The sequence below is a fragment of the Mirounga angustirostris genome, unplaced genomic scaffold (genome assembly GCF_029215605.1).
Source record: "Mirounga angustirostris isolate CCGP_5_RB_7025 unplaced genomic scaffold, mMirAng1.0.hap1 SCAF_10, whole genome shotgun sequence".
Taxonomy (NCBI): domain Eukaryota; kingdom Metazoa; phylum Chordata; class Mammalia; order Carnivora; family Phocidae; genus Mirounga; species Mirounga angustirostris.
The window spans coordinates 120,211,356-120,236,873 of record NW_026991718.1 but is presented as its reverse complement, the minus strand read 5'-3'; the positions used below and the strand labels follow the sequence as shown (position 1 = coordinate 120,236,873).

General features: G+C 41.8%; 1 protein-coding gene across 5 annotated transcripts in view; it reads left to right on the top strand.

The window, feature by feature from the left end:
- Positions 1–25,518, top strand: part of CHD6 (chromodomain helicase DNA binding protein 6) — a 196,546-nt gene that overhangs the window by 78,582 nt on the left and 92,446 nt on the right. For all 5 annotated transcript variants that reach the window (XM_064573191.1, XM_064573193.1, XM_064573194.1 and 2 more), the window contains 7 exons: positions 1,973–2,120; positions 3,946–4,095; positions 16,328–16,390; positions 17,244–17,302; positions 17,931–18,048; positions 22,304–22,390; positions 22,584–22,718. In XM_064573191.1, coding sequence (XP_064429261.1) covers positions 1,973–2,120; positions 3,946–4,095; positions 16,328–16,390; positions 17,244–17,302; positions 17,931–18,048; positions 22,304–22,390; positions 22,584–22,718 — 760 coding nt within the window. The remainder of the gene's footprint in view (positions 1–1,972; positions 2,121–3,945; positions 4,096–16,327; positions 16,391–17,243; positions 17,303–17,930; positions 18,049–22,303; positions 22,391–22,583; positions 22,719–25,518) is intronic.

The window sequence follows — 25,518 nt, the reverse complement described above, 5'->3', positions numbered from 1 at the left end:
TGAGGGTCCATGAGTAGTGAAGGGTGTTCAAGAGAGAGGCAGGCTGATTTCAGCAGTCAGCACGGATTGGTATTCCTGACAGAAGTTCATCATGCTGGGTTTCCCACCTCTAACAAGGCCATCTGTTTCTCTCTCTTCCCCCACACCTGATAGAAAATGCTAGGGATTTTGGCTCCTTCCTCATCTTCCATATTCTGTCCCTCGCTCACACTTACTGGTTGTATTTCTGCTGGACCTTTTAAATGATTTTCACCTTTGAGTTTTCATTGATTATAACTTCATTTCCTCTTGCCTGGGCTTGCCATCTGGCCTTTGTCACACAGAATGAAGTCAGAACTCTCTGGCTTGGTATATACGAATTTCTTTGCAGCTCCATTCCTTAGTGCTTCTGTTCACTTGCCCTGTCATCCAGCCATGCAGACTGTCCTTTAACAGATGTGTGCTTAACACACTCTTCCATTCCCCAAGAATGCCAGGGTGGCTAAGAGCATGCCTGGGTTCAAATCCTTTCTTCACCATTTACTAGCCATATTACCCTGGAAATCTAACTGAACCTCACTGTGCTTCCTGATAAGATGAGGAGAGGAATAGTATCTGCCGTATAAGATTGATGTGAAGACTAAATGAGGTAATCCATGTGAGGGACGTAGAGAGCTGTGCCTGTATGTAGTAAGTGCTGTATAACTAGTAGCCATAATTAGTATTACTACTACTGTTGTAATTGCTGTTCCATGTACATCCCTGCTCAGTTGCATTTTCCCACATTTCCCCAATGATGAGTGATCTTGATGCATCCATCTATTCAATAAGCATTTATTGGATGCTTACTATGTATAAAGCATAAAACTGCTCACTGTGAGGGGTACAAACCTTAATCAAGTACATACTGTCCTCTAGGAACTTAGAGTCTAGTAGGAGAGATCAGAGACATATAAAATATTTATCCACTTGTTTGTGGAGCAACTACACAGGATCCTCCCTCCGTGTGGTTCTGAGACTGATGTCATAGTTAATGACTAACTTTGGTGAAAGATCAGAGTTTGAGTACCTTAAGCAAAGCACAGCTGAGGTGCTTTGGGAATATGGAAAAGAGATTTTATCAGCTAGGAGGGTCAGGAAAAGCTTTTTAGGGGCGCCTGGGTGGCTCAGTCGGTTAAGCGTCTGCCTTCGGCTCAGGTCACTATCCCAGGGTCCTGGGATCAAGCCCCACATCAGGCTCCCCACCCAGCAGAGAGCCTGCTTCTCTCTCTCCCTCTGCTGCTCCCCCTGCTTGTGTGCTTGCTTGCGCTCTCTGTGTGTGTCAAATAAATAAATAAAATCTTAAAAAAAGAAAGAAAGAAAAAGGAAAGCTTTTTAGAGGTGTTGCCATCTTAGCAGGACCATGCAGGATGGATAGACTTTGCCTGTCTTCTCCTCTCTCAGGAGGCATTCAACTACTGCCCTGGGCTATGGCTCTAGGTGGCCTGAAGGGTTTTCAGAATTGTAACCTCCTCGAGGGCAGGGACAGTATTGTTTTCATTTCTGAGTTCCTAGAACTTAACTCTGAGTCTTATGTAGACCATTTTCAGTAGAGGATGGTGACAGATTAGGGAAATGTCCCTTCTCATGTAACTTAAAGGGAGATTAAAATTTATTGATTCTCAGTATCTTAATATCTAGCAATTAAAGTTACTAAAGAAGACATATAAACTGAAAGTGAGGTTTTTGGAGATGTTCATATTATTTTATTTCTTACCACATTAATCATAGCCAAAATAGTCATGATAGGGTATAAAAAAGTGAACTCTGCATCAAGCCATTTAGGTATTTCCTCCCATATTTCTGTGTAGTTCTGGGAAGAAACTCTTGTAGATTCCCCATTAAAGCCTACCCTAGGACAAGAGTTCCAGGATGCGATACCGTAAGTTTTATCACGTGAGAACTTAGTTTTAAAAACTGCCCAAGAGTTTTAATTCTGAATTTCTCCTTGTAGCAAGGAGCAAGGACCAACCCCAGTGGAGAGAAAGAAGAAAGGAAAGAGGAAAAGTGAAACCACAGTGGAAAGTTTAGAGCTGGATCAGGGCCTGCCGAACTCATCCCTGCGGAGTCCTGAGGAGTCCACTGAATCTGCAGACAGCCAGGTACAGCTGTGACCGGGAGCCCTGCTGGAGGTTATGGCTGCCACACAGATCTCGCTGACGTGGGTTCTGTTGCCCTTCTCTCTCCATCTCCAGGCCACACCCCTTGTGCACAGACGCGGGCTGGGCTTTCACTGTTGCGGGGGTTGAGCACCGAAGACCACAGACTTTTTCCCATAACATCCTGATCCTTATACTAATGATCTCCCAAGGTTTTGTTTTAGTGGTGTTTGCTTCCTCCTTGGGAAGTAGCATGGTATTAGGCTGCAGAAAGAATGAATATGGAAAACAGAATTGTGGGGCACTCTGGGTAAGGCTTGGGGGGCCTGACTTGCCATGTAGGTAATGCTTTTAGGGCTCAGAGTGCTAGGCCAGTGTGCATAAGGACATTTTCATAATCCCAGATACTGGAAAAGTCAGAGATGTCTGTATTAATTTTGCCAGAATAGTCAAGGAAGTTTGGCTAAACATGGAAACAAGGAGTTGCCCACCTGAATGAGATTTCTAAAACTATGCCTAAGTAAGCCCATGACTGACTGGTAGGAATTTCCTCCCTCTGTTGAGGCATCCTGTCTTGGATAGGGGTTCTGATATTTGAAAGTGCTGTTCCTCGGATATCCACAACAGTTTATCTGGGTTATGCTGCTGCAATGGGGCCCTGTAACATCATCCAGCTACCGCACCTTCAAGTATCCTCTGAACCCTCACGGATTCCTAGATGGTCTTCATTGTAGGAAAGTGTCAGCATCTGATGTCTCGGTGGTAATAAGTAGTAGTGTCTGGGGTGTCAGAGCAGAGACCCCCCTCGCTGCCTGTGAGCTCAGGCTAGTGGCTGTCAGGTGTCCTGATGGGCTGAGCAGCGGGCATGGTGGGTTGATGGGAGTTCGCAGGGGTTTGAGTGTTTCCAGGATGGTGATCTGTACATGGGACTGGGGGGCAGGTTTTCATGTGGAATACCTCAGGCAAAATTAAATGTCGCAGAGGTGACCTGGTGTAGAAACACAGTGGGAACACAGAGAGAGGCCCAGGATGTATGCTTTAAAAAATAAGGGAGGTAGTGTTTGGTTTTGGTTTTTGCCCTTTAAGGTTGAAGTATTGGAGAGAGAACCAGCTGGGGAATGGTTCCCAGAAGTGTTTCTGCTGCTTGGATGTGATGTGTACATGAGACGAACCATGTGCTCTTCTGTTTGAGGAAAGCCACTGGGCTGCTTTGTTGTAGGATGTTTTCTCTCTACAAGGTCACAAGTTACTTAATTATAGATGAGTCCTCAGATGGTGACTCATGAATCTTGTTTTGTCACAGTTAAGATGTCTCCTTGCATTTCAAGGAGTGGTATGAGATTCTCAAAGTAAGTCTTAATAAAATTGGTATTACTTAGTTTTTAAAGAAATATATGGTAAGTATGGTGAATTCGACTAAAACCAAAACAATTCTATCTCCCTAAAGTCAGAGCTTCCAGCTATGCTGGAAGGGATCTGAAAGATGACGGAGTTTACTTCCCATCCCTGTTTTACTGGAATAGAAATTGATTCCAGAAAGAAGAAAAAAGTCACTGTCATTGATGAACAAAACACATCTCACTGGATTCTGAGACTAGATGTACCTTCTTCTCAGGGGACCTTGGCAATTTGGAACCTCTGCCTCAGCTAGATTTCATTTTGAGTGAATTTAATTCTTAAAAGAGTTGTGTTTAAGGAAGATTTCTTGTGTAAAGTAGGAAAGGCCTCCCATGCATGTTAGTGAGTGTAGATGAGTGTATTCTTTCCCGTGCAAGCTTTTGCCTTTGACTCACAGAGCGTCTCTCTGATGGGTATGTTTGCCCTGCAGAAACGACGCTCAGGACGGCAGGTGAAGCGCAGAAAATACAACGAGGACCTGGACTTCAAAGTGGTAGATGATGATGGGGAAACAATCGCTGTTCTCGGGGCTGGCCGGACATCCGCCCTCTCGGCTTCTACACTGGCTTGGCAGGCAGAGGTACGGCCTTTGGATTGGGGTGCTGGCCTTGGCTGGACGGTCATTTTGGCCCCATTTTGGGTGTAGAGGTTAGTTAAAAAAATCTTTAAAAGGGAGGGGCACCTGAGTGGCCCAGTCAGTTAAGCGTCTGACTCTTGATTTTGGCTCAGGTCATGATCTCAGGGTAGTGAAGTGTGGCACTGGGTGTGGAGCTTGCTTAAGATTCTCTCTCTCCTTCTCCCTCTGCCCCTTTCTACCGCTCTCTCTCCAAAAAAAAGAGAAGAAGAACGTGCTAGATACAGTGACTACACAGAATGGGAAATGGACAGGAAAGGGGGGAGGTCAGGATTTTAGGAGAGGCATTTCCAACGTGAACTAAAGCCCACAGCCTGAATGGTACTGCGGGTTGTGGTATGATAGACAGACAAGCTCAGCTGGATGCTGGGGTCTGATCTGAGGAGTGGTGGGAGATGAGCCCTGAGTGGTAGGAAGAGTCATATTATGCAGGGCCTAGATATTAGCTAAAGTATTTGGCTTTTATACTGCAGATCAAATGGTAGGGGGGGAGGGGGCACTGAGGTCAGGGTTCAAGCAGAGAAGAAACAGGATGGCCCTATTTGCACTTTAGGGATTTCCATTGGCAGCAGTTTCAAGGAGGAAGAGGGACCTGATATCCAGACGCTAGAAGGAAGAGAGGTAAATGTTGAAAAGGTCTGTGCCAAGGAGCTGACAGAGAAGACATTAGAAGCAAAAGAAGAAACAGGCTGTGCATATCGGAGGGGCATCCTTGCCAGCAGCACATTCTGGGACACAGCCTGGCTGTTGTTACGGAATCAGTGTCGCTGACTTGGCAGAATTCACGCTCTGCATGCGCGGCAGAGCACAAATACCTGTCCTTCCTCCTGGGCACGAGGGTGGCTTACTGAAGCCGATAATACTTTATCTTTTTAAGCTACCTTGCCTCCAGCTTAAAGCATTTTCATGTAATTTCACATACCCTTTCACTCTGTGTTTGCATGGAAAGGAGCTAGGAGCAGGGGTCCTTGTCCCTGTTCTAGCAATCAAGAAACAGGCACAGAACCATCCAGGTCATGGGTGGCCAGTGGCTAGCATGTCAGAGTTGATTTCAGGGCTCTCTGCCAAGAGTTATCCAAGCAGTGAACACAACACTTAATAGGACTAGTAATTTTATGTACCGTCAGTGCAGTACTCTTCGCACGGATAGTTAAGAGTAGTCCTTGCAAGACTGCTGTGAGGCGCTAGGATTGTATTGCTCCGGAATGGGTTTTCCTTCCTTGGAGATGTTATGGTTGGTTTGGTCATTAAAACACTACAAGGGAATTTATTTTCTCCTGGTAGTCATTTAGCCTGCCATCAACTATATTTCAGCTGTTGTTATAACTTCTTTCCTGGTACCTGAACGGCAGCATTAGCTGATCTGACAGAAATAATTCAGGAAATTTTATGTATCTTAACAAGGCTCTTTTTATCCTCTTCAGGGTACAACAAAGAGAGCTAATCTATGGTGAAACATAGATAGAATTTGAATTTGTATTAATTATGCCTCAAAAATTGGCACTAAACTTAGGCAGAAAGAGGCCTGATACGTGGTTTGGCGAGCACGGGGATCTGGCCCCTGTGGCCCAGGCCTGGCCCAGCAGGCAGGGCGGATAGACAGCCTGCAGGGCATTGAGCGGGCCTCACTCCGTGCTCCGCAGAGCCCCTAGCTGCTGCACCTCCTGCTCCACTTGCATCTGGTTTACGTTTGGGGCTTCCTGGTGAGGTTTGAACAGATTTCCCAGGCTGATGCAAAGTCTGAAAGCCATGAATCTCATCTAGGATTCCAGACAATCCTCAGTGCCCAGTGGCACAGAAAAGCAGTTGAAGAAGATGAGGCTTTTTCTTGTGTCCTTCTCCCGAGGCCTTTTGGATGGGTGTCCGCCTGCTTGCTGCCTTTGGCTTAGGCAGAGAAGGGTGTGGAGTCACCACCAGAAAGGCCCTGCTGCTCCCTCATTGCATTTCTGTGCAGTGTCTTATCAGCATGCTCTGCCCGGTTCTGTGGCCCTGGCCCCTGGCCCAGCCCCAAATTGCAACCTCAGCATTGTTATCTGGTGGTGAGTTGCTAAAAACATCTTTACACATGATTCACTGGAGCCCAGGACTGACACGGTAGCACAGCCCTGCTTTGGAGTCTAGAGGACAGTCCCCAGACTGGGATATGGGATTCTGCGGCAGGAAATAAGTTTCCATCCTGACTGTGACTCTTTGCTTTCTTATTCTTTGTCAGACGTATGTTGGTGCCTGGAACAGAGACAAACTTTTGCAGTTGTTGCACATTTACAGTGTATAGAATTTTTTTTTTTTTTAAAGATTTTATTTATTTATTTGAGAGAGAGAGTGAGAGAAAGAGCACAAGAGGGGGGAGCGGGAGAGGGAGAAGCAGACTCCCTGCCGAGCAGGAAGCCCGACGCGGGACTCAATCCCGGGACTCCAGGATCATGACCTGAGCCGAAGGCAGTCGCTTAACCAGCTGAGCCACCCAGGCGCCCCAGTGTATAGATTTTTACAAGGCTATCTCAGTTTCTGCCTTCTACAATTTGTGCAGCTTATGTGACTTTGCCTTTTAGAACAGAGGACTTTAATTTGGATGAGGCTTCAATTCCCTGTGCCGTCCCTGTGCCTCACTCGGTGTCTCTGCAGCCAGCCCTCTGTTGCCTGGCCTTTTGCTGTGCCTGGCAGGCTGAGCCCAGTTGTTTCCTTCCTCAGGAACCCCCCAGCTCCCCCGAGCTGTGGGGGGAGTGCCCCTGCTCTGTGCTCTAAGGTGGTTGCTTCTTAACTCCTATATTAAATCAAAATTCCTGCCTGATTTTTTTTTTTTTTTTAAGTAGGCTCCACACCCAGCATGGAGCCCAACACAGGGCTTGAACTCACAACCCTGATATTAAGACCTGAGCTGAAATCAAGAGTTGGACGCTTAACCGACTGAACCACACAGGGCCCCCCTCCCTGCCTGATTTTTTTAAAAACGTGGCCACACACTATCTGTTTACCCCCATTTATTTCCCCTCTTCATTCTGTGAAATGCTTTTGCTCTGCTAAGACTGTTTACTTAGTATTCCGTATATGCATCCTGTTTTCCTGTGGACTCATTCTTTCATCCTTTGGGTTCACTTCAGCTTTCCTTCCTGCTTCTTGTCTTCTTATGAGCCATCATTCCTTAGGGCCCAATTAAAACCTCACCTATTCTGTGAAATCCAAGCTATTCTTGCTTTCTGCACTCTTGTTGGACTTCGAGTTACTGTCACACCACTTAGAATTTACCCTGGGACGTTTCTAAGAAGAATGTTTTATTTTGCTTTCCCTGCATGAATGTAAGCCCCTGAGACTGGCCATCTCACTCGATGCTACTTTTGCACCCTCCATGACACTCAGTAAATACTTGGTGATTTGAAAAGTGATTTGCTTCTTGCTAGAGCCTCTCCCATGTGCCTACCTAAGTAGAAATAAATCAGGTGGTTGGTTGAGGTTGGGGGCAACTTGGGTTGGAAATTTTTGAAATTTTCCCTAAGGAAAAAAAGTTTAAATTATATGAGTCTCTGACATGAAAGAGAATGAATTAAAATGGCCTTCTTTGAAGGATAATTTGAGAAAATTCCAAGTAGCTGAGAACAGATGGTTGTTATGGAAGTTGTTTTTGGCAAGCAGATTTAGTTTATATCTGTGTGTATCTGTATACACTGAGTGTTTATACACATATGATCATGCTTATGCACAATCTCTGTTTAGAAAAGTCCTAATTTTCTAGTTTCCTTCCTACTTTGATGTGTATTTTGGAAATGCTATTCCCTTTTCCTTTTATTAGGATAGGGCAAAACCTGCTCTCAGTATTTTCATGATAACCACTGATTTTTTTTTAGTGCTAGTGTTCATCCCCCTTTCTTTAACCAGTGCCAAAAGATAAATTGAAATTTTATCTCAAATTCCTTGATTTTTTACTAGAAAATTTTCTATGGTGAAGAATGTTTGAAGCCCTCTGTCTTTTTATTACTCAGAGTAAAGTTCTGTCCTTTGTTGTCCACGTGTTAGTCTTTCCTTGGATTTGGCTGGTCCTGCTTAAAAACTCCAAATAGCCATCAGAATCCTACCACTAAAAACCATCTTCTTCTATTCTTCATGGTAGACAGGAATAAGAATGTTCGAAGCAATCTGGTAGTGAGGAAGAGGTCTTTGTTCCTTTCATTGTGTGTGTGTACATGTATGAATGCTCCCTGGCTAGTCTGGGTTATACAGACTTGAGAGTAGGTAGGAAAGGTAGTCAGCAATTATGAGAGTTTAATGCCGGTTAACAGCGATCTAACTCAGTGCCCTGTCTTCTGTGTTCCCATAGCACTTGCTTTATGCTATTACAACCATGTTGTATTACAAAATCTCTATTTATTCAAAAATACTTACTGAGCACCTGCTACATGCCATGGACTGTTTTGTGCTGGAGATAATCTCATGGAACAAAAGAGACAAGAATCCCTGCTCTCACAGAGGGAACCAAGCAAATGGAGCAGGAAGCCTGCAAAACCATGAACCATGCACGTGCTCTCTCCCTCACGTTTGCTGCATTTTGAAACTCGTGGGATAGAAGGCCAAACGGTGAAGCTCAGAGCTTCCAAAGGGTGGCAGTAATGAGGTAGAGGCTGGGAATAAACCAAAAATATAATAAAATTGTGTAGTTTTTCATGGTGGTAAGTCCTATGGAAAAAAATCAGAAGAGGAGTGATGTGGAATTGACGAATGAGAGTTGCAGTTTTAAATAGGGTGGTCCTTTTTGGCCTCACAAAGGTAACATTTGAGCAAAGAATTGAAGGAAGTAAAGGAGCGAGGGAGTGATGAGGGAGAGAAGAGCATTTCAGGCAGAGGGAGTAGCCTATGCAAAGTGTCTGGGGTAGACACAGGCTGCCAGTGTATGTGAGGAAAACACAGGGAGACCTAAGAGGTAACAGGAGGTGGGAGGTGAGATCCAGCAGAGTTTGTAGGCCTTTGAAAGATCCTTGGTTTTACTCTGAGTTAAGAGAGAAACCTTTTAAGCAGTTAAAGCAAAAGAGGGACATAATAAAAAGGGCCATTCTGAATGTTGTATTGCAAATAGACTAGTTGAGCAGGAGTGGTAGCAGGGAGACTAGTTAGAAGGTTTTTGGGAATAATCTGGGTGAGAAATTAAGGTGGTTTAGACCAGGGTAGAAGCAGTGTTGGTGGTGACAAATTGCTGGATTCTGGACATATTTTGAAGATGGAGCCAACATGATTTCTTGGCTAATCAGACATGGTATGTGGAAAGAAAAGAGGAATCAAGGATTACACCAAGAGGGGCACCTGGGTGGCTCAGTTGGTTGGGCGGCTGCCTTAGGCTCAGGTCATGATCCCAGGATCCTGGAATTGAGCCCTGTGTCAGGATCCCTGCTCAGCTGGGAGTCTGCTTCTCCCTCTCCCTCCCCCTGCTTGTGCTCTCTCTCTCTCTCTCTCTCAAATAAATAAAATCTTAAAAAAAAAAAAAAAGGATTACACCAAGATTTTTGGTTTGAACACCAAAAAGGATGGAGTTCCCTGTCACTCAGATGGGAGAAAACTGCAGGTGGAATAAGTAGGGGTGGGAGGTTGGCTAGGCTAGCAGGACTTTTCTTGTAGACATCTTAAGTGTGAAATACTTCGGAGGTAATCAAGTGGAGATGGCAAGTAACAAGTAGATACATGAGTGTGTGAATTGAGGGGAGGTTCTGAGCTGGATACGTAAACTTGGCTGTTGTCATGATGTAGCCCATATTTAAAACCACTTGACTGGACAAGATCAGCAGGAAATGAGTATAGATAGAAAAGAGTAAAAGTAGGCTCTAGGGAGCTCCAGAAATTAGAGTTGATACGGGAGGATTCCTACTTCCAGGGAAGATACAGTAGGTCATAGCAGGGTAACACTCACTACAAGGAAAAGAAAAACTATAAATTGCAAAGAATATATTTTTAAAGACATCTGATATCTGTGGAAGCAACAAGAATTAGATGAACTAAAATTCCAGACAGCAGAGAACTATTCCTAGATGAGCCGACAATTATAGACTGTTTCTTCTCTGGAAGCATTCCTCAATTCTGGGCATGGGTTGAGGATCAGGTTTGGTGCAAACAGACTATTCTGGGTAGAAGAGAAACCATCTGACCCTGTTGGTAATGGAGTATACAGAGCTGGTGAGATGATTGGAAACTAGAGGAATCCCCGAAGCAACGGGCTTTCCCCAGGAGACTTGTTGAATTCTGGGGTAGCCCAAGAAGTTAGTGGCTCGTCCAGAAGGCAGATTTCAATCTGTGTACCGTGAGACTGTACTTAGAGGGAAAATCTCACTAAAGGGATGGGCCTACTATAGAAAAACGGACTCTCCCTTAAGAGAGATTTTAACCTGCTTGGGATTGAAGACTCCAGGGCTCAGGAGTAAAAAGATCTGCCAGACTCGAGTAGATTGATGCTCAAGAAACAGGGTAATACAAGAGATGGACTGAATTTTAACAGTAACACAGCCCTGACCCAATTCAGTCTCTGATTGGACTTAAGGGACCACCCCCTCTCATAGTTTGTCTAAGAGAAAATAGGAAACAGTTGTGGAAAATATTGTTTGGAGCTGCTATGGTTCCTTTATTCATAAGATCTACCATAAGTAAAAAATTACTGGACATTTGAAAAGGCAGGAAAAAATGTGACTAAAAAGCAAGAGAATATATATAATACAAGCAGACCCTAAATGATCCAGATATTGGAGTTAGCAGAAAAGAACTTTAGAATAACTGTGATTGCTATGTGAAAGAAAATAAAAGAAGTTGGGCAACAAAGTTTTAAAGTGACGAATTCCAGAGAAATGTATCTGTAAAGAGAATCAAATCAACAGTCTGGAATTGAAAATTCCAATTTAAAAACTTAGAACACAGTGGATGACTTTAAAAGCAGATTAGGTACAGCAGAAGATAAGATTGGTGACTTTGAAGACAGTCAATAGAAAATGTCTAACCTGAGACATAGAGAGAAAAGAGAATGCAAAGAACAGAACAAGGCATAAGAAACAATTGGGGTGCAGTGAAAAGGTGTAATGTATATCTGATTAGATCCTAGGCATGGAGGGGAGATGGGGGCAGAGGAGTATTTGAAGATAAAATTAATGGCCAAGACCCAGCCCCCCCCAAACTGATGGGGGGTATCAACCAGTAGATTCAACATCAGGTATAACTTCCATGCAGGAAAAATACAAAAGTGAAAACCATACTCAGGCATATCTGAAACTGTAGAAAACCAAAAACTGAAAAACCACTAAATAAAAACTGAGCACTAACATTTATTAAATGGTATGATATTGAATACTTTCCTCCTGAATTTGGGAATAAGAAAAAAATTGCACTATTATCATTATATTCAGAAATGCACTGCAGGTCCTGGCTACTGCAGTAAGGAAAATGAAGAAATAAAAAGTTTAAAGATTGGAAAGGAAGAAGTAAGATTCATTATTTGTAGACGACATGACTGTATATAGAAAATTCAACAGAATTGGCAAACCATTAGCCTTAAGAAATGTGGATTTATCTAAATTTTTGGATACAAAGGCAATATACAAAACCATCTTTTATTTCTATAAACTAGCAACATGAAATCAGGAAAGGAAAACTGTAAAATGTCATTTGTAACATCATCAAACATATTAGATATCCTAGAATAACTCTCAAAAGATACACAGGCCCTCTCTATATGAAAAACATTGCTGAAAGAAATGAAAGGAGACCTAAATAAATGGAGCGATACATAACGTTCAGGTATTCAGTATTGTTAAGAAGTTGGTAATTCAGTCCCAATCAAAGTCTAAGCAGGGTGTTTTTTGATACAAGTTAATAATTAGAAACACAAAAGACCTAGAATAGCCAAGGCAGTCTTTAAAAAAAACTAAGTTATAATGCAGACTTATAATCAAGCTACAGTAATGAAGACATGGTAGTGTTGCCAGAAGAACAAGTAGACCAGTGGAACAAAACAGGAACACTGCTCAGTAGGGCTCCTACTAGCCACATGTGGCTATGAAGCACTTGAAATACGGCTAGTCTGAATTCAGATGTGTTTTAAGTGTGAAGTACACATTGGATTTTAAAGACTTAGTATGTAAAAAGGATATAAAGTATTTCGTTAATAATTTTACATTGATTTCATAGTGAAATGATAAGTTTTTAGGTATATTGGCTTAAGTAAAATATATTTATTAAAATTAATTTCATCTGTTTGTTTTTACTTTCTTAATGTGGCTACAAGAAAATTTTAAATTACTTTATGTGGCTTAATGAATGACCTTGGTAGCAGCAAAAGATTCTTTAAACAGGACACAAGAATACGTAAGAGAAAAGATTGGTAAGGTAGATTATGTAGAACTTCTGTTCATCAAAAGACAAATTTACAGAATCAAAAGGCAGATCATAGATTGATAAATAATACTTGTAATCTATATAACTGGCAGGAGTTTTATTCAGAAGTGTGTAAAGAACTCTTGCAAATTAAAAAAAAAGGACACTTCTTAAAATAGGCAAATGACTTGAGCAGGACCTTCACAGAGAGGTTGCCTTCATTGCCAATAAGCATATGAAAAGATGCTCAGCATCCTTAGTTATCAGGGAGATGTGAATTAGAGAGATAATACTACATGTTCATGAGAATGGCTAAAATTTTAAAGACAATATCAAGTCAGCTGGAACTCCTCCCATACATTGCTGATGGGTGTAAAAATTGTTACAATCACTTTGGAAAAAATTTTGACAATATTCATTAAAACTAAATGTACAACCTACCTCATAACCTAGTAATTCCACTTTTATGTATATAACCAAGATAAATGAGTACATTTGTCCCCCAAAAGACATACAATTTATATGAACGTTGGAAACAAACCAAATATTCCTCAACAGTAGAATGGATAAATAAATGGTAGTATATTTATGCAACAAAATACTATGCATAAATACAGAAGAATGAACCACATACTATATTATTTCATTTACATGAAGTTTAGTAATAGGCAAAACCAATCAATGGCAGTAGAAGTCTGAATAGTGGTTACTTCCGATGGGGGCACGAGTCTTCCAGAATGTCAGAAATGTTATGTAACTTGATCTGGGTGGTATTTATACAAGTGTATATGTGTATATGTAAAAATTGTACAATCTCGATTGTACACTTGAGATCTCTATATACTGTAAGTATGCCTTAGCTTAATAACTTTTAAAGTGTTATGTTAGCATATCTGGTAGTTCCTTGCTGATGAAGACTACAGCTCATCTATTTCTGTAAGACCAGTGAAGAAACATAAAAGACACTCAATAAATAATATGAAAGAAATTTAGGAAGGAAATGAAATAGGAAGTTAGGAAGGAAGTTGGTTCATTAATCTACTTTCTCTTAACCTAACACTTGTTCTTTGCTCACGGCCCACTTGCCACAGTCAGAGCTCTGTTGGCTGCAAGGTTGGGGTAGTGATCTTCCGGCTTAAGAAAGTACACCCAGTTCTGGCCTTTTGCTGTTAGCCATCCTGACAGTATTAGATAGATCCACGTGTCTGGAGAAGGGGGAGAATTTTTGATTAAGTGATGTAGATTAAGAATAATAACCATTTCCAGTCTGTGACGCTAGTGAGTTTGATGCTTTATTCCCTCATGTGTCTCCTCTCTTTCCCTGTTGCTTGTATTTAGCATTCAGAGTGACAAGCATTTCTTGTCACCCACTGCTGCTGGGCCTCTTCAAGGTATTAGCTATAGCAGTGGATAAAACAAATAGGAATCCCTGCCCTCAGAAGGTTTATACTGTAATGGGGGAAGACAGGCAACAGTCAACTGCCTTCTTCCCCTTTCCTTACTTGTGCTTAAGAATCAAGCAGAATGGGGCGCCTGGGTGGCTCAGTTGGTTAAGCATCCAACTCTTGATTTTGGCTCAGGTCATGATCTCATGGTCATGATATTGAGCCCCATGTTGGGCTCTGTGCTGAGCTGAAGCCTGCTTCGGATTCTCTCTCTCTGCCCCTCCCCCCACGCCCACTCCCACCTCCTTCCTATCCCCCCACCCCTACTCATGCACAGGTGTATGCACTCTCTCTCTCTCTTTTTTTTTTATTCTTATGTTAATCCCCATACATTACATCATTAGTTTTAGATGTAGTGTTCCATGATTCATTGTTTGTGCATAACACCCAGTGCTCCATGCAGAATGTGCCCTCCTCAATACCCACCACCAGGCTAACCCATCCTCCCACCCCCCTCCCCTCTAGAACCCTCAGTTTGTTTTTCAGAGTCCATGGTCTCTCATGGTTCGTCTACCCCTCCGATTTCCCCCACTTCATTCTTCCCCTCCTGCTACCTTCTTCTTCTTCTTTTTTTTTTTTTTCTTAACATATATTGCATTATTTGTTTCAGAGGTAGAGATCTGAGATTCAACAGTCTTGCACAGTTCACAGCGCTTACCAGAGCACATACCCTCCCCAGTGTCTATCACCCAGTCACCCCATCCCTCCCACCCCACCCCCCACTCCAGCAACCCTCAGTTTGCTTCCTGAGATTAAGAATTCCTCATATCAGTGAGGTCATATGATACATGTCTTTCTCTGTTTGACTTATTTCACTCAACATAATACCCTCCAGTTCCATCCACGTCGTTGCAAATGGCAAGATCTCATTCCTTTTGATGGCTGCATAATATTCCATTGTATATATATACCACATCTCCTTTATCCATTCATCTGTCGATGGACATCTTGGCTCTTTCCACAGTTTGGCTATTGTGGACATTGCTGCTATAAACATTGGGGTGCACGTACCCTTTCGGATCCCTACTTTTGTATCTTTGGGATAAATACCCAGTATGCACTCTCTCTCTTAAAAAAAAAAAAAAAAACAAAACCAGGCAGAACAAAACTTGAGCAGAAAAACAAAAGCTTAGTCTGTCTTCCCATCCCTTCTTCCTACTATATGGTAGGCACAGTTCATTTGTCTACTTGTTGAGCAGTGGGAAGAGACTCTTGTCACTTTGGATTAACTTTGGCATGGCACCTAGCACAATGCCATGTGTCTAGGGGAATGAATAAATATTTGTAACCTTTGGGAGCACCTGTCAATGCCTGCTGATCTCTATACTTCTTTTCTGCCACCTGTCCTCCTAACCTTTTTTTTTTTTTTCCTTTCCTCTATTACTTTTCTAGGGGAAAGTTGATTTAGGATCTTAGAATATATGTTTTCTGTAATGATACGGCTCTGGGACAGCTGAGCCCTAGATTGGGTAGGACAAAGACAGTGAGATGTAACATAAGTCATCCTTTTGGAAAGTTCTGATCAGGAACCCAAGTTATTTTGGGAGTTAGGGCTATCGTGATGAGTGTTCTTCTCGTATACTGTTCTACTAGATCTGACAAGGTCATGTAGTGCATAGGATACTTCTGAAATAGAATGGCTCAAATAAAGTCCTAGAAAGAATGTCAAACACAAGAATGTTCTGACTCAACATACCCTTTTTAAGTTTGTCATTGTTTAATCAAATACTCTGTAGAAAGAGATTTCATGGAGCTCAGGAGCCTAGAAATGTTGATGTGTATCTGGGATAGAAAGGAAGAAATGAATTTGTTTTCAGTTAGGATCTATAGTCAAAGGATGATCAGTGAAACAACCATTTCCAGCCACAGAGGAGAAAGATGGTATCATTTAGTAGAGAATAATTATACCTTGCATTTGCATAGTGCTTACTGTTCCAAAAATATTTTCACATACCATTTTATCCTCCCAGTAACCCAGTGAGGTAAGTATTTTTAACTCCTATTTTAATAGATACGGGAACTAAGAGGTGTTAATTGACTTATCCAAAGTCAGTAGCAGGTAGGTGTTAGAATTAGGACTCTCTGATTCCAAGGCCCCCAGACTCCTGTATGTTACACCTTTCTGCAAATTTTATGCTACAGCATGTAGGCAGGTTTGGCAGAAAAGGGAAGTCCTAGGACCAATTTTAGTGATACTAAAGACAGATCTGAAATTAAGAGTCTGAAAAGCAGAGTGGAAGGGGAAGGTGTTAGGGTTGTGCCCAGAATGTGTGCAATCTTTTGATCACTCTGTGGACTGATAGGAGGGAGGCCTCAGCGCTCACGGGTGACTCTTACAGAATTCTCTTGGATTCTGTGGTGCCAGTAATTTTCTGTCTTTTTAACTTTTCTGTCTCCAGGAGCCTCCAGAAGATGATGCAAACATCATTGAGAAGATCCTGGCGTCTAAGACCGTCCAGGAGGTTGGTAGCTCATGTACCAGCTTTTCTATCACTAGCACAGGTTATACCCTCTGTGAAGAGGTACTTGACTTAGAGAACCTGGAATGGTCGTGACTGGCCAGAGTGAGAGCTAGGCAACAACATTGTCAGGCTAGTCAGTACTTACTTTTACCCCCATGGAAGATTTTAGATCATAAAATTCTTAAATACTTGAGAGTAGAACCCCAAATAATTTTTTTCCTCCATAGTGATCCCAGCAAAAGGTATTTGTCCTTTAGTTGCTGTAGCCCATGGAAAGTCCTCAGAGGGCCAAAAAGAAGACATGGAAAGAGTCCTATTGAAAACCTCTGGGGGGGTTTCTTTAGACATGTCAGGGCCATTGTAGGGATTCTCTAGAGAGCATGCCTGGGGTGAGGGTATGTGTGCTGGTGAGAACACAGTTTTACCTTCAAGTATTTATGAGAGCAAACTTCCTTACTTCGAGAGTGAACAGCACTGACATTTCAGGGTGGTGGTTTGGGGGCATGCCAGAGACCCAGGTTTTCACTTCCACGGCAGGCTCTGGCCCTGACAGCTCTCAGAGCCCTGGGCCAGTTTGCGTTTCTCAGCTGAGTGCTGTCCTAGCCTGGACCCTGGAAGGACACCAGGAGGATCATTTTCTTTTTTACCTTCTAGCTAGCTGTGGATTCATCCTTTGGGAAGGCTGCTCAGTAGCTGTCAGGAAAAGAACTGGGAACATCCTCAAGAAATCTGTACTAAACCTCCTCAAGAAATCTGTACTAAAACCAGCAGGGGTGTTGATTTACCTGTTTTCTTGTGCTGCATAGGGTGATCTGAGGGGTCTGGCCTGTTAACTGCTTGCTATTGGTTACAGGTTCACCCAGGAGAACCCCCATTCGACTTGGAGCTATTCTACGTTAAGTATAGAAATTTGTACGTCTTTTTCTTGTATTATTTGTGTTTGGATTTATATGAATAAAATTCACTTTCCCTCATCACATCATCTTCTGTATTTTCCAAGAATGGCCCCTGAAGCCTGACCCACAGATCTCAGTTGACTCAAGTTCACCTTAGACAGTGGTGCTCACTTTTGGCTGCACAGACAGTCACCAGGGAAGCCCTTGCTCCACTCAGGACCAGCTGACTCAGACCCTGGGAGTCGATCCCAAGGATTGGTGCTTTATTAAAAACTCCCTGTGCCATTCTCATTTGCACTCAGGGTGGAGAAGCACAGTCCTATAGCTCTTGAAGTTTTCTTTCTTCCTGTGCTATGTGCCCACTTGCCCTGATGTGTATGAATGATAACCCGCCTACGCCTGCCCTCCCCCCTGCTCTCAGGCAGGTCCTGTAGAAGCTGCAGGGGGACCGGTCATTTGGAATCGCAGCACCGTTTCGTTGTCTGTTTGTGCCCTTAGCACAAGGCCCTCCTCAGCCCAGTCTCTAGCAGTTTCACTACAGACCGCTACCTCTGGGTTAGATGGTCACCCTGTTCACTGAAACACTTAAAGCTCAATGATTTGGTAGTTTGCACTTGTCTCACAGTTTGTGTGTCTTTGGATAGTTCCTACTTACATTGTAAATGGGCCACAATGGAAGAGCTGGAAAAGGATCCTCGCATCGCACAGAAGATCAAGCGATTTAGGAATAAACAAGCCCAGATGAAGCACATTTTTACTGAGGTGAAGCAATATTTACCAACTAACTTGACCGCTGCTTTTCTTACAGTATTAAATGCTGAGTTTAAGTTTCTTAAAATCAAAGTCCTGTGCAGATCCATTGCTCAAGTCACATTGCTAAATGTGCACTGATTTGCAGCAAAACCAGTCCAGATTTAAGCCAAAGAGAAAAAATAATCCACCAAGTTAGAAGGATTGAGCCTTACAAACTGACAACTCATAAGAATGTGCATCCTGGTCAGAATATCTATAAATAGCTAGGGCAAAAGAAACGTGCACAAAACTCTTTCATTCCCTCCTCCCCCCCAAAAAAAAACAAATCCAAAAAGACATAAACTTCGAATGTAAAAAATAAAAACTATTATTAAATATATTAGAGAGTAAAATATTAGGGAGTAAATAAGGAAATTTATATAAGCTTGGGTATTTCTAAGTATGGTACCTATGGCGAGAGGAAGAATTGATGGATTTGGACATTAAACAAATCTATAGTGTCTATATATTAGAAAATACTACTAAACAAATCTTAAAAGTAAATAATTAGGAAATATGTGCATTACATATGTATACGTATTTCGTAAAAAATATGTAACTTACACACATACATATATATGTGGCATACATTCTTCTTATCCAGTATAGGAACCTTCCTGTTTATATTCATATATACATACACGCACATGACAAATAATTTTAATGATAAGGAATGCTTATTAATCATATAAAAATGCAGTCACTTTCACTAGTAGTTTAAAAATGCAAACTAAAATAGGAATTTTCTGGTTTTTATTTACCAAATATTTGAAGGTTTTAAAAATAATTATTACTCATTGCTGGTGAGAGTATAGGGCAGAGACAGTCTTGTATCTAGCAGGTGGGAACATAACCTAGTACGACCTGTCAGAAGAACAGATGGCAGCAGACGTGAAATGTCTCAAAATGTTCACATCCTTTGTCCGGCAGTTCTAATTCTGCCATGTATTTTAAGGAAACTGTTGAGTCTTTGTACAGAATTAGCTATGATATTCAGTCATTAATATTGGTGAAAAATTATAAACAAACACACTGTTAGATGATAGACATTTGTTAAATTATGTGTACATCCCATAGAACAGAACACTGTGCTCTAGTAAAAGTGATGTTGGAGAACAGTTGTTAATGACGTAGAAAGAAGCTACAGTGCTATATGTCGGCCTCTTACAGTGTCGGGGGCAGTTCCATTTTGGGGAGTGCAGGAGAAAAGAGGCACCATAATAATGTGCAGAAAATGTCTTGAATATACATGAAAACGCTGATGTCATTTTTTCCGGTTGATGGGATCATGGTGACTTCTACTTTTTCTTTTCTGTATAGCCTGTAGTTTTAAAATTTTATACAGATAACTTTAAAGAAAAGAAGTCATAAAAATTATTCTTAAAACGTAGTTGCAAGCACTAGTCCTCAAGAGCGCACTCAGGTGCCATCAAACTATAGTACATTGCTGCAGTACTTAACCAACTCATTCTTCATGTTGTGTGCCTTTTCCTCAAGTGACAGAAAATTACTTTAGGATAATGTCAGTAAGCATTCTTCTCATCCCAGGTTGGGGTCCTTCATCTTTAGTCTTAGCGTTCAGCCCCAGCCCTCCAGGATTGTTTTAAAGAATGTGAAAACCATTTCTCATGGCATTGTTATTGTCATAGAGAACTGGGAAAGAGAAGACATAGAATTGGAAGACCGTCTTGGGGCCACACTGGATACTCTCTCTCTGTTCCTGGAACATTTTATTTGCACCTCTATTTTAGCAAGTATTTGCAGTGTAGGAACTTGTTTACATGTCTCTTTCTTCCATTTTAAGCCCTATGAGACAGACAGGGACATGTCTTCTTGTATTTCTGTCCCTGATACCAGGAACAGGGTCAGTGCTCAGTAATTATTTAGCTGCCCCCTGGTGAGGGATGGGGTTTGCCTTATGCTGTTCGCCTGCTCCAGACCCTTCAGCGACTCACATTTTCTTGAAATAAAGTCCACAGCCCTTCATATAGCGTACAAAGCCCCATGTGTCTGTTTTCTGCTTTATTCCCAAGGGAGTGATTTTTACTGGGCTGGGAATAGAGAGCTGAAGCTATGTTGCAGTGTGTAGAAAAAATGTACCAGGAGCGTGTAACTTGTGGGAAGGAAAGGCTTTTGAAAAGATTGGAGGACATCCTGAGATTGAGGAGGAGGAAGAGTGGGGAGTAGTTCCTATAATACTGTCTTCAGTCTTGACCTGTTCAACATTTTTATTAATGACGTAGATAAATAATGTTCTTATGAGATCGATAATAACTTAGTTTTGGATAGAGCTTCTTCGTATCCATTATTTCCGGCTGCTTGATGAGGTAGCCAGGGGCACCTGTGGAAAAGACACAGGCTCGCGAGGCAGAGGCTTCCCTCCCTCTGCAGGGGTAGAGGCCTTCTCACTACACTTGGACTCCTGGAAACCACACCTGATGCTGGGAGAATAGATGACAAAGTCAAAGTTCAGGTTTACTGGACAGGCTAGGATGAATGAAATAGAATGGCAATTAAATGTATGTAATGTCACACATTTGTAGTTTTTAAATCTTTATAACTTCAGAGTGGGGAAAAATGACTGACTAGCAGTTCTAGGGAGAAAAGATAGTGCCCGTTAAATGACAAGTTTCCTATTGGTCAGGAGGACGGTGTGCAGCTGTTTAAGAAGTAACAGTAATCTTTGTTCTGTTCATTTGAGTATCAGGTTCGGGGGGACTTGGACCTGAGTGCAGCTGCAGGAGGACTCTAACTTAGGTAAAGGAAGCACAGCCGAGTGCTTGTCAGCAAACATGGAAACTGGCCTGCATGGTGCTAGGAGCCTAGGCTTGCAGGTTGCAGGCTGCCAGGCTGCAGGTTCTGCTCCTGCCCCCCTGCCCCCACCCCCCCACCCCTCCCCCCTGCCCCGCCCCGCCACACACACACACACACACACACAGTATCCTCCTCTGTCTAAAGCGGAACTCCTAATAGTATCAGCCTCACAGAACACCTGTGAGGAGTAAATGACACAGGGTTTACAGAAGTGTTTATCACGGTGGCCCATGGCCACTATTCATAAGTGCTAGTTCTCTGCATCACGAAAGGATCTGGAAACTTGGGGCCCCAAGAACAGTCGAACACCTTGAATAGTTTCACCCAGATCGGTTGAAATTTGTTGAAGAGCCAGCATAGAAGGAGAATGAACTTAGTTACTGCTACTCTGAAGGAAGCAGTCATACCAGTGAGCCCCAGTTACAGGAAGGAAACTAAGCTATAATTTAATATAATAAAGGTAAAGATCATGATGCTACCACTGAGCAGACAGAGGTAAAGCTGTCTTGACAGTGGATCAGGTCTTAGAGGGCAGTAAATTCCCAAACAGGGAATAATGGAATCTGAGGGAGAGTTGCCAGGGGTGTTACAAAAAGCATTCCTGTGTTGAAGATGAAACTGGATAGTCCCTAAAGTGCCTTCCAACCAAAGGGGCAATAAGTACATTCTAGCCGTCTGGGAGGAGGGCTTCTGGGTAAGAAAGGCCTGGGTAACGTTCCAGTTCACACAACTCTCTGTGGCTTTGGTCACATTACTTATTTAACCTCTCTGAGTCAGTTTCCTCATCTGTAAAGTAATTACTGTATCTAGTCCATAAAGTAATTTTGAGATTTAAGCACTTAGCATTACTCCAGACACAGGTTAAATATTTCCAAGTGATGCTTATTATTTCGTAAGTACACTTTTGGGAAGCATAATGTACATGAAGGTAAACAAATCTTAAGGGTGCAGCTCAGTGAATTTTTACAAAATAAACACACCTGTGTAGCCACCACTTAGATCAGGACATAGAACATTATCAGTCCCCCAGAAGCTCCCCTCATGCCTCCTTCCAATGTTTGCTACTATTGTTGGTATATAGAAGAAAAAGAAACTAATTCTGATTTTCCAAGGGTTATCTTTGGAACAAAAAGCAAGAAAAAGGGAATCCTTGTGCTGAGTTTTGTGCAGTACTATAATGACCATTAGGAGAGTCTTACTCTGGTCGTGGTGTAACCTATAAATTCAGTCATGGAGAGCAGGATTTGGGGACAGTGAAGAAATGTCTGTGCTGTGACTTTTATTCTCAAGCTACCCCTTCCATTCTGTGTTTCCTGATAAGCCCAGAGTAGGGGATCACTTACAGATGAACCCCTATATGTTGGTTTTGAGGGGAGGGGGAAACTTTCTAACTCTTCTTTGATTGCACTAGCCTGATGAAGACTTGTTCAACCCGGACTATGTAGAAGTTGATCGAGTCCTGGAGGTGGCCCACACCAAAGATGCAGAAACAGGAGAGGTAGGTGTTTTGTCATTTTGACTCCCCTAAAGAGCCTTCCCTTCTTACTACATATTTTGTTTGTTTTGTTAACATGTGGTCTTTGTTTTAATGGCACTTATGTGTGATAGGGTGGGTTTTTCAGAGATTGGCCGGGGTATGATTGACTCCTTTAATCTAGTAGAACATAAACTCCTCTCCTGTTTCCCACCAGGAAGTGACGCATTACCTGGTGAAGTGGTGCTCGCTGCCTTATGAAGAAAGCACGTGGGAGCTAGAGGAAGACGTAGATCCTGCAAAAGTTAAAGAATTTGAGTCTCTTCAGATTCTCCCTGAAATTAAGCATGTGGTAATGTATCCCTGTTGGGCACCTGTTGTATCATGTTAACTTTATGACCGTGGCAATCCTGGATGTCTGTGGGGCCGTGCTCAGAAGGGTCTTTGTTGGTGACTTACCTTTGGCCGCTCTCCACTGAACTTGCAGTTCGGTATGTTTTTCTCCCCAAATCTGACTTCGCTAGCATTCTGGTCAACATTAGGTCTAGGCTCTATTTTGATGTGTGTGACATTTAAGAACCTTGAATAGGAGCTTATATTTCTTCATATGTGGTGCTGTATACAGGAGTCAGTAAGATAGAACGTGTACGAAGTGCCTGGCATGGGAAAGAAGCTCAGTAAATGGTTAGTATCTTTCTTGTTTCTTTCTACCTCTTGCTCCATCAGTGATCTTTTTTCTTTGTTTTTATCCTCTGCCTTTACTCAACTGGAATATTCTTAAGGGGAAGAACTATCTTCTACCTATAGATCCCTGGACTTCACAGAGAGAACATAAGTTTTCAAAATATATTTATTTAATCAGTTTGTTTTTCTGATTCTGGATTATTCCCCCCGAGCTGCATAAATGTCCCAGGGTACTTGACAAGTAGTTGTACATAGAGGGACAATAATTAAAAGGATGTAGAATTAGAAGAGCCTGATTAAGATGTGACTCACTTGGGAAGAGAATCAGAGTTGTTGAATATGGCTATAGACTGGAATAAGTTTCTGTTTTTAAAAAGTCACCACATTTATATGAAAAACTCTTACCCAATTCCTTATTATTTATTTGTTGTTGTTTTTATATCCCGGGAAGGTCAGGACTTAGGAGACAAGAGCTTGACATTGAACTTAGATCTCTGTCAGAGTCTACTCAAAAGCAGTGGGTTTGTTGGTGGTGGTTTTTTTTTTTTTTTTTTTTTTGGCATATGAAGTATATGGAGGAAGCTTGAGGTGCAGAACTGTGATTAGAAATCTACATAGTTTTTAATAGTGTTTTGTCTGCATGACTGGTTAATAAATTTCTCTTTCAACCCTCTCCTACAACTGTTGTCTGTTGTTAATTCATCAGTCATTGTTAAACATCTGCTGTTGGCTGACTCTTGAGTGACATACAATAAGAAAGAAGGTGCACACCCAGCCCCTAGGAGCTCACAGGTTAACAGGGTAGGCATGTGTATGCGTGGACACACATGGACGTGTGGCACAAGGCAGGGACAAACTGGTGTGGGGCAGAGTAGAGAGCATTTCCATTCTGAAGCTAATTGTAAGTTAGTATCTCCGAGTAATCAGGATTCTTACTCAGCCTGAATCCCACTTAATTCCTCAGACTGACTACATGCATTTGGCAAGAATATGAATTCTCAAGTGTTTTCAGGCAATTTCCCTTTTCCTTTACTTCTTTGCTATTGGGATGCTGCTGTTTTCATTGCTCAGTGAACCATGGTATTATTTCACACTTGTCTCTTTGTTTCTGATTTATTTGTTCTCGCATTTAAAATGCACATTTTGAAATTTTATCTCAAAAATTCTGAATTGGAATGGTAGCTCACAACATAACTAAAGCTGTCTTTTTATGTGTTAAGAAAAGGACCAGCTCCAAATGAAAGTTTACCTGAATAATTTTTTAAAGGGATCTTACTCTGGGCTTTGAAGTTGATGAATAGGACATTCTATACCTGAAAGCTTTTTGGTAAAAATTAGTTACATATAGGTCAAGTACAGAGAAAGCAAGAAGTGACATTGTCCGTGATGATTGTGCAAAGCAGGAGCAGTCTTTTAATAGGCCGGAGCCACCATGGAGACTCCGAGAATCACTTCTCCTCCTTCAAGTTAACTAAGTAGCCATTGAAGGCTGTGGAGCCCTGGGGTATGTTGTTTCCTGCAGTCTATACCACTTAGGAGTCAACCAGAAACTTCCAGTTGATTTCAGGTCTTGTGCTCAGATGGCTGAAATTCTGGCCAGTAGGTGATGTTCAACTAAACCCTTTAGCACTGGGGAAGGAGGGAAGGCTGGATTGACTGGATTGGAGCATGATGCCTCTGCTTTTGGAGTGCTACCAAGGCAGCAAAGTAGAAATCTGCAGTGAAATTCCATCCTCCGGTACTTAACAGTGCTGAGAGTAAGCCATATAAGTCATTAGAGGAACATTCCAGAAAGTCTCCCCACAGGATCTAGTAAAGTAGGGGAGCATCCCCGATTAAAGGAGTATGTGGACTTTGGGGGATCCACGCTGACTGGTTCCTGTAGGTTAAGAAGAATGTGATTTCTTTAAGGGAACAGAGCAAGAGGGTTTATATAGGAATATCTTTGCTTAAAGCCTTTTTCTTTAAAGTCATTGTTTTCTTACATACTAAATTATTTTCTCCCTTATTTTAAAAGCACCTGTATCTGTACATTAGTAATAATACACTAGTACACAAACAATGAATCATGGAACACTACATCTAAAACTAATGATGTAATGTATGGGGATTAACATAAGAATAAAAAAATAAAAATAAAATAAACAGTCAAAACAACAACAACAAAATAATACACTAGTAATAATTTTCAACAGAGTCCTATTTTAAAGGGTTTAGCCTAATTGCAGCTGTAGTAATTTTGTAGGTAAGCTGTGATGTGTATTTTTCTGAAAGATCATGGACAGATTTCACTTACTTACCTCCAAATATCAATGATGTAATTGGGGATATGTTGTTAATTTCACATGCAAGTGGTTTAGTTTTAGTTAATAACGTATTTCAAGTATAAACTATGTTGTAGTACTCCAAAGTAGAATTACCAAAGACTAAAACTGTTCAGAAACGTTACAGTCTCAAAATTCTCATTT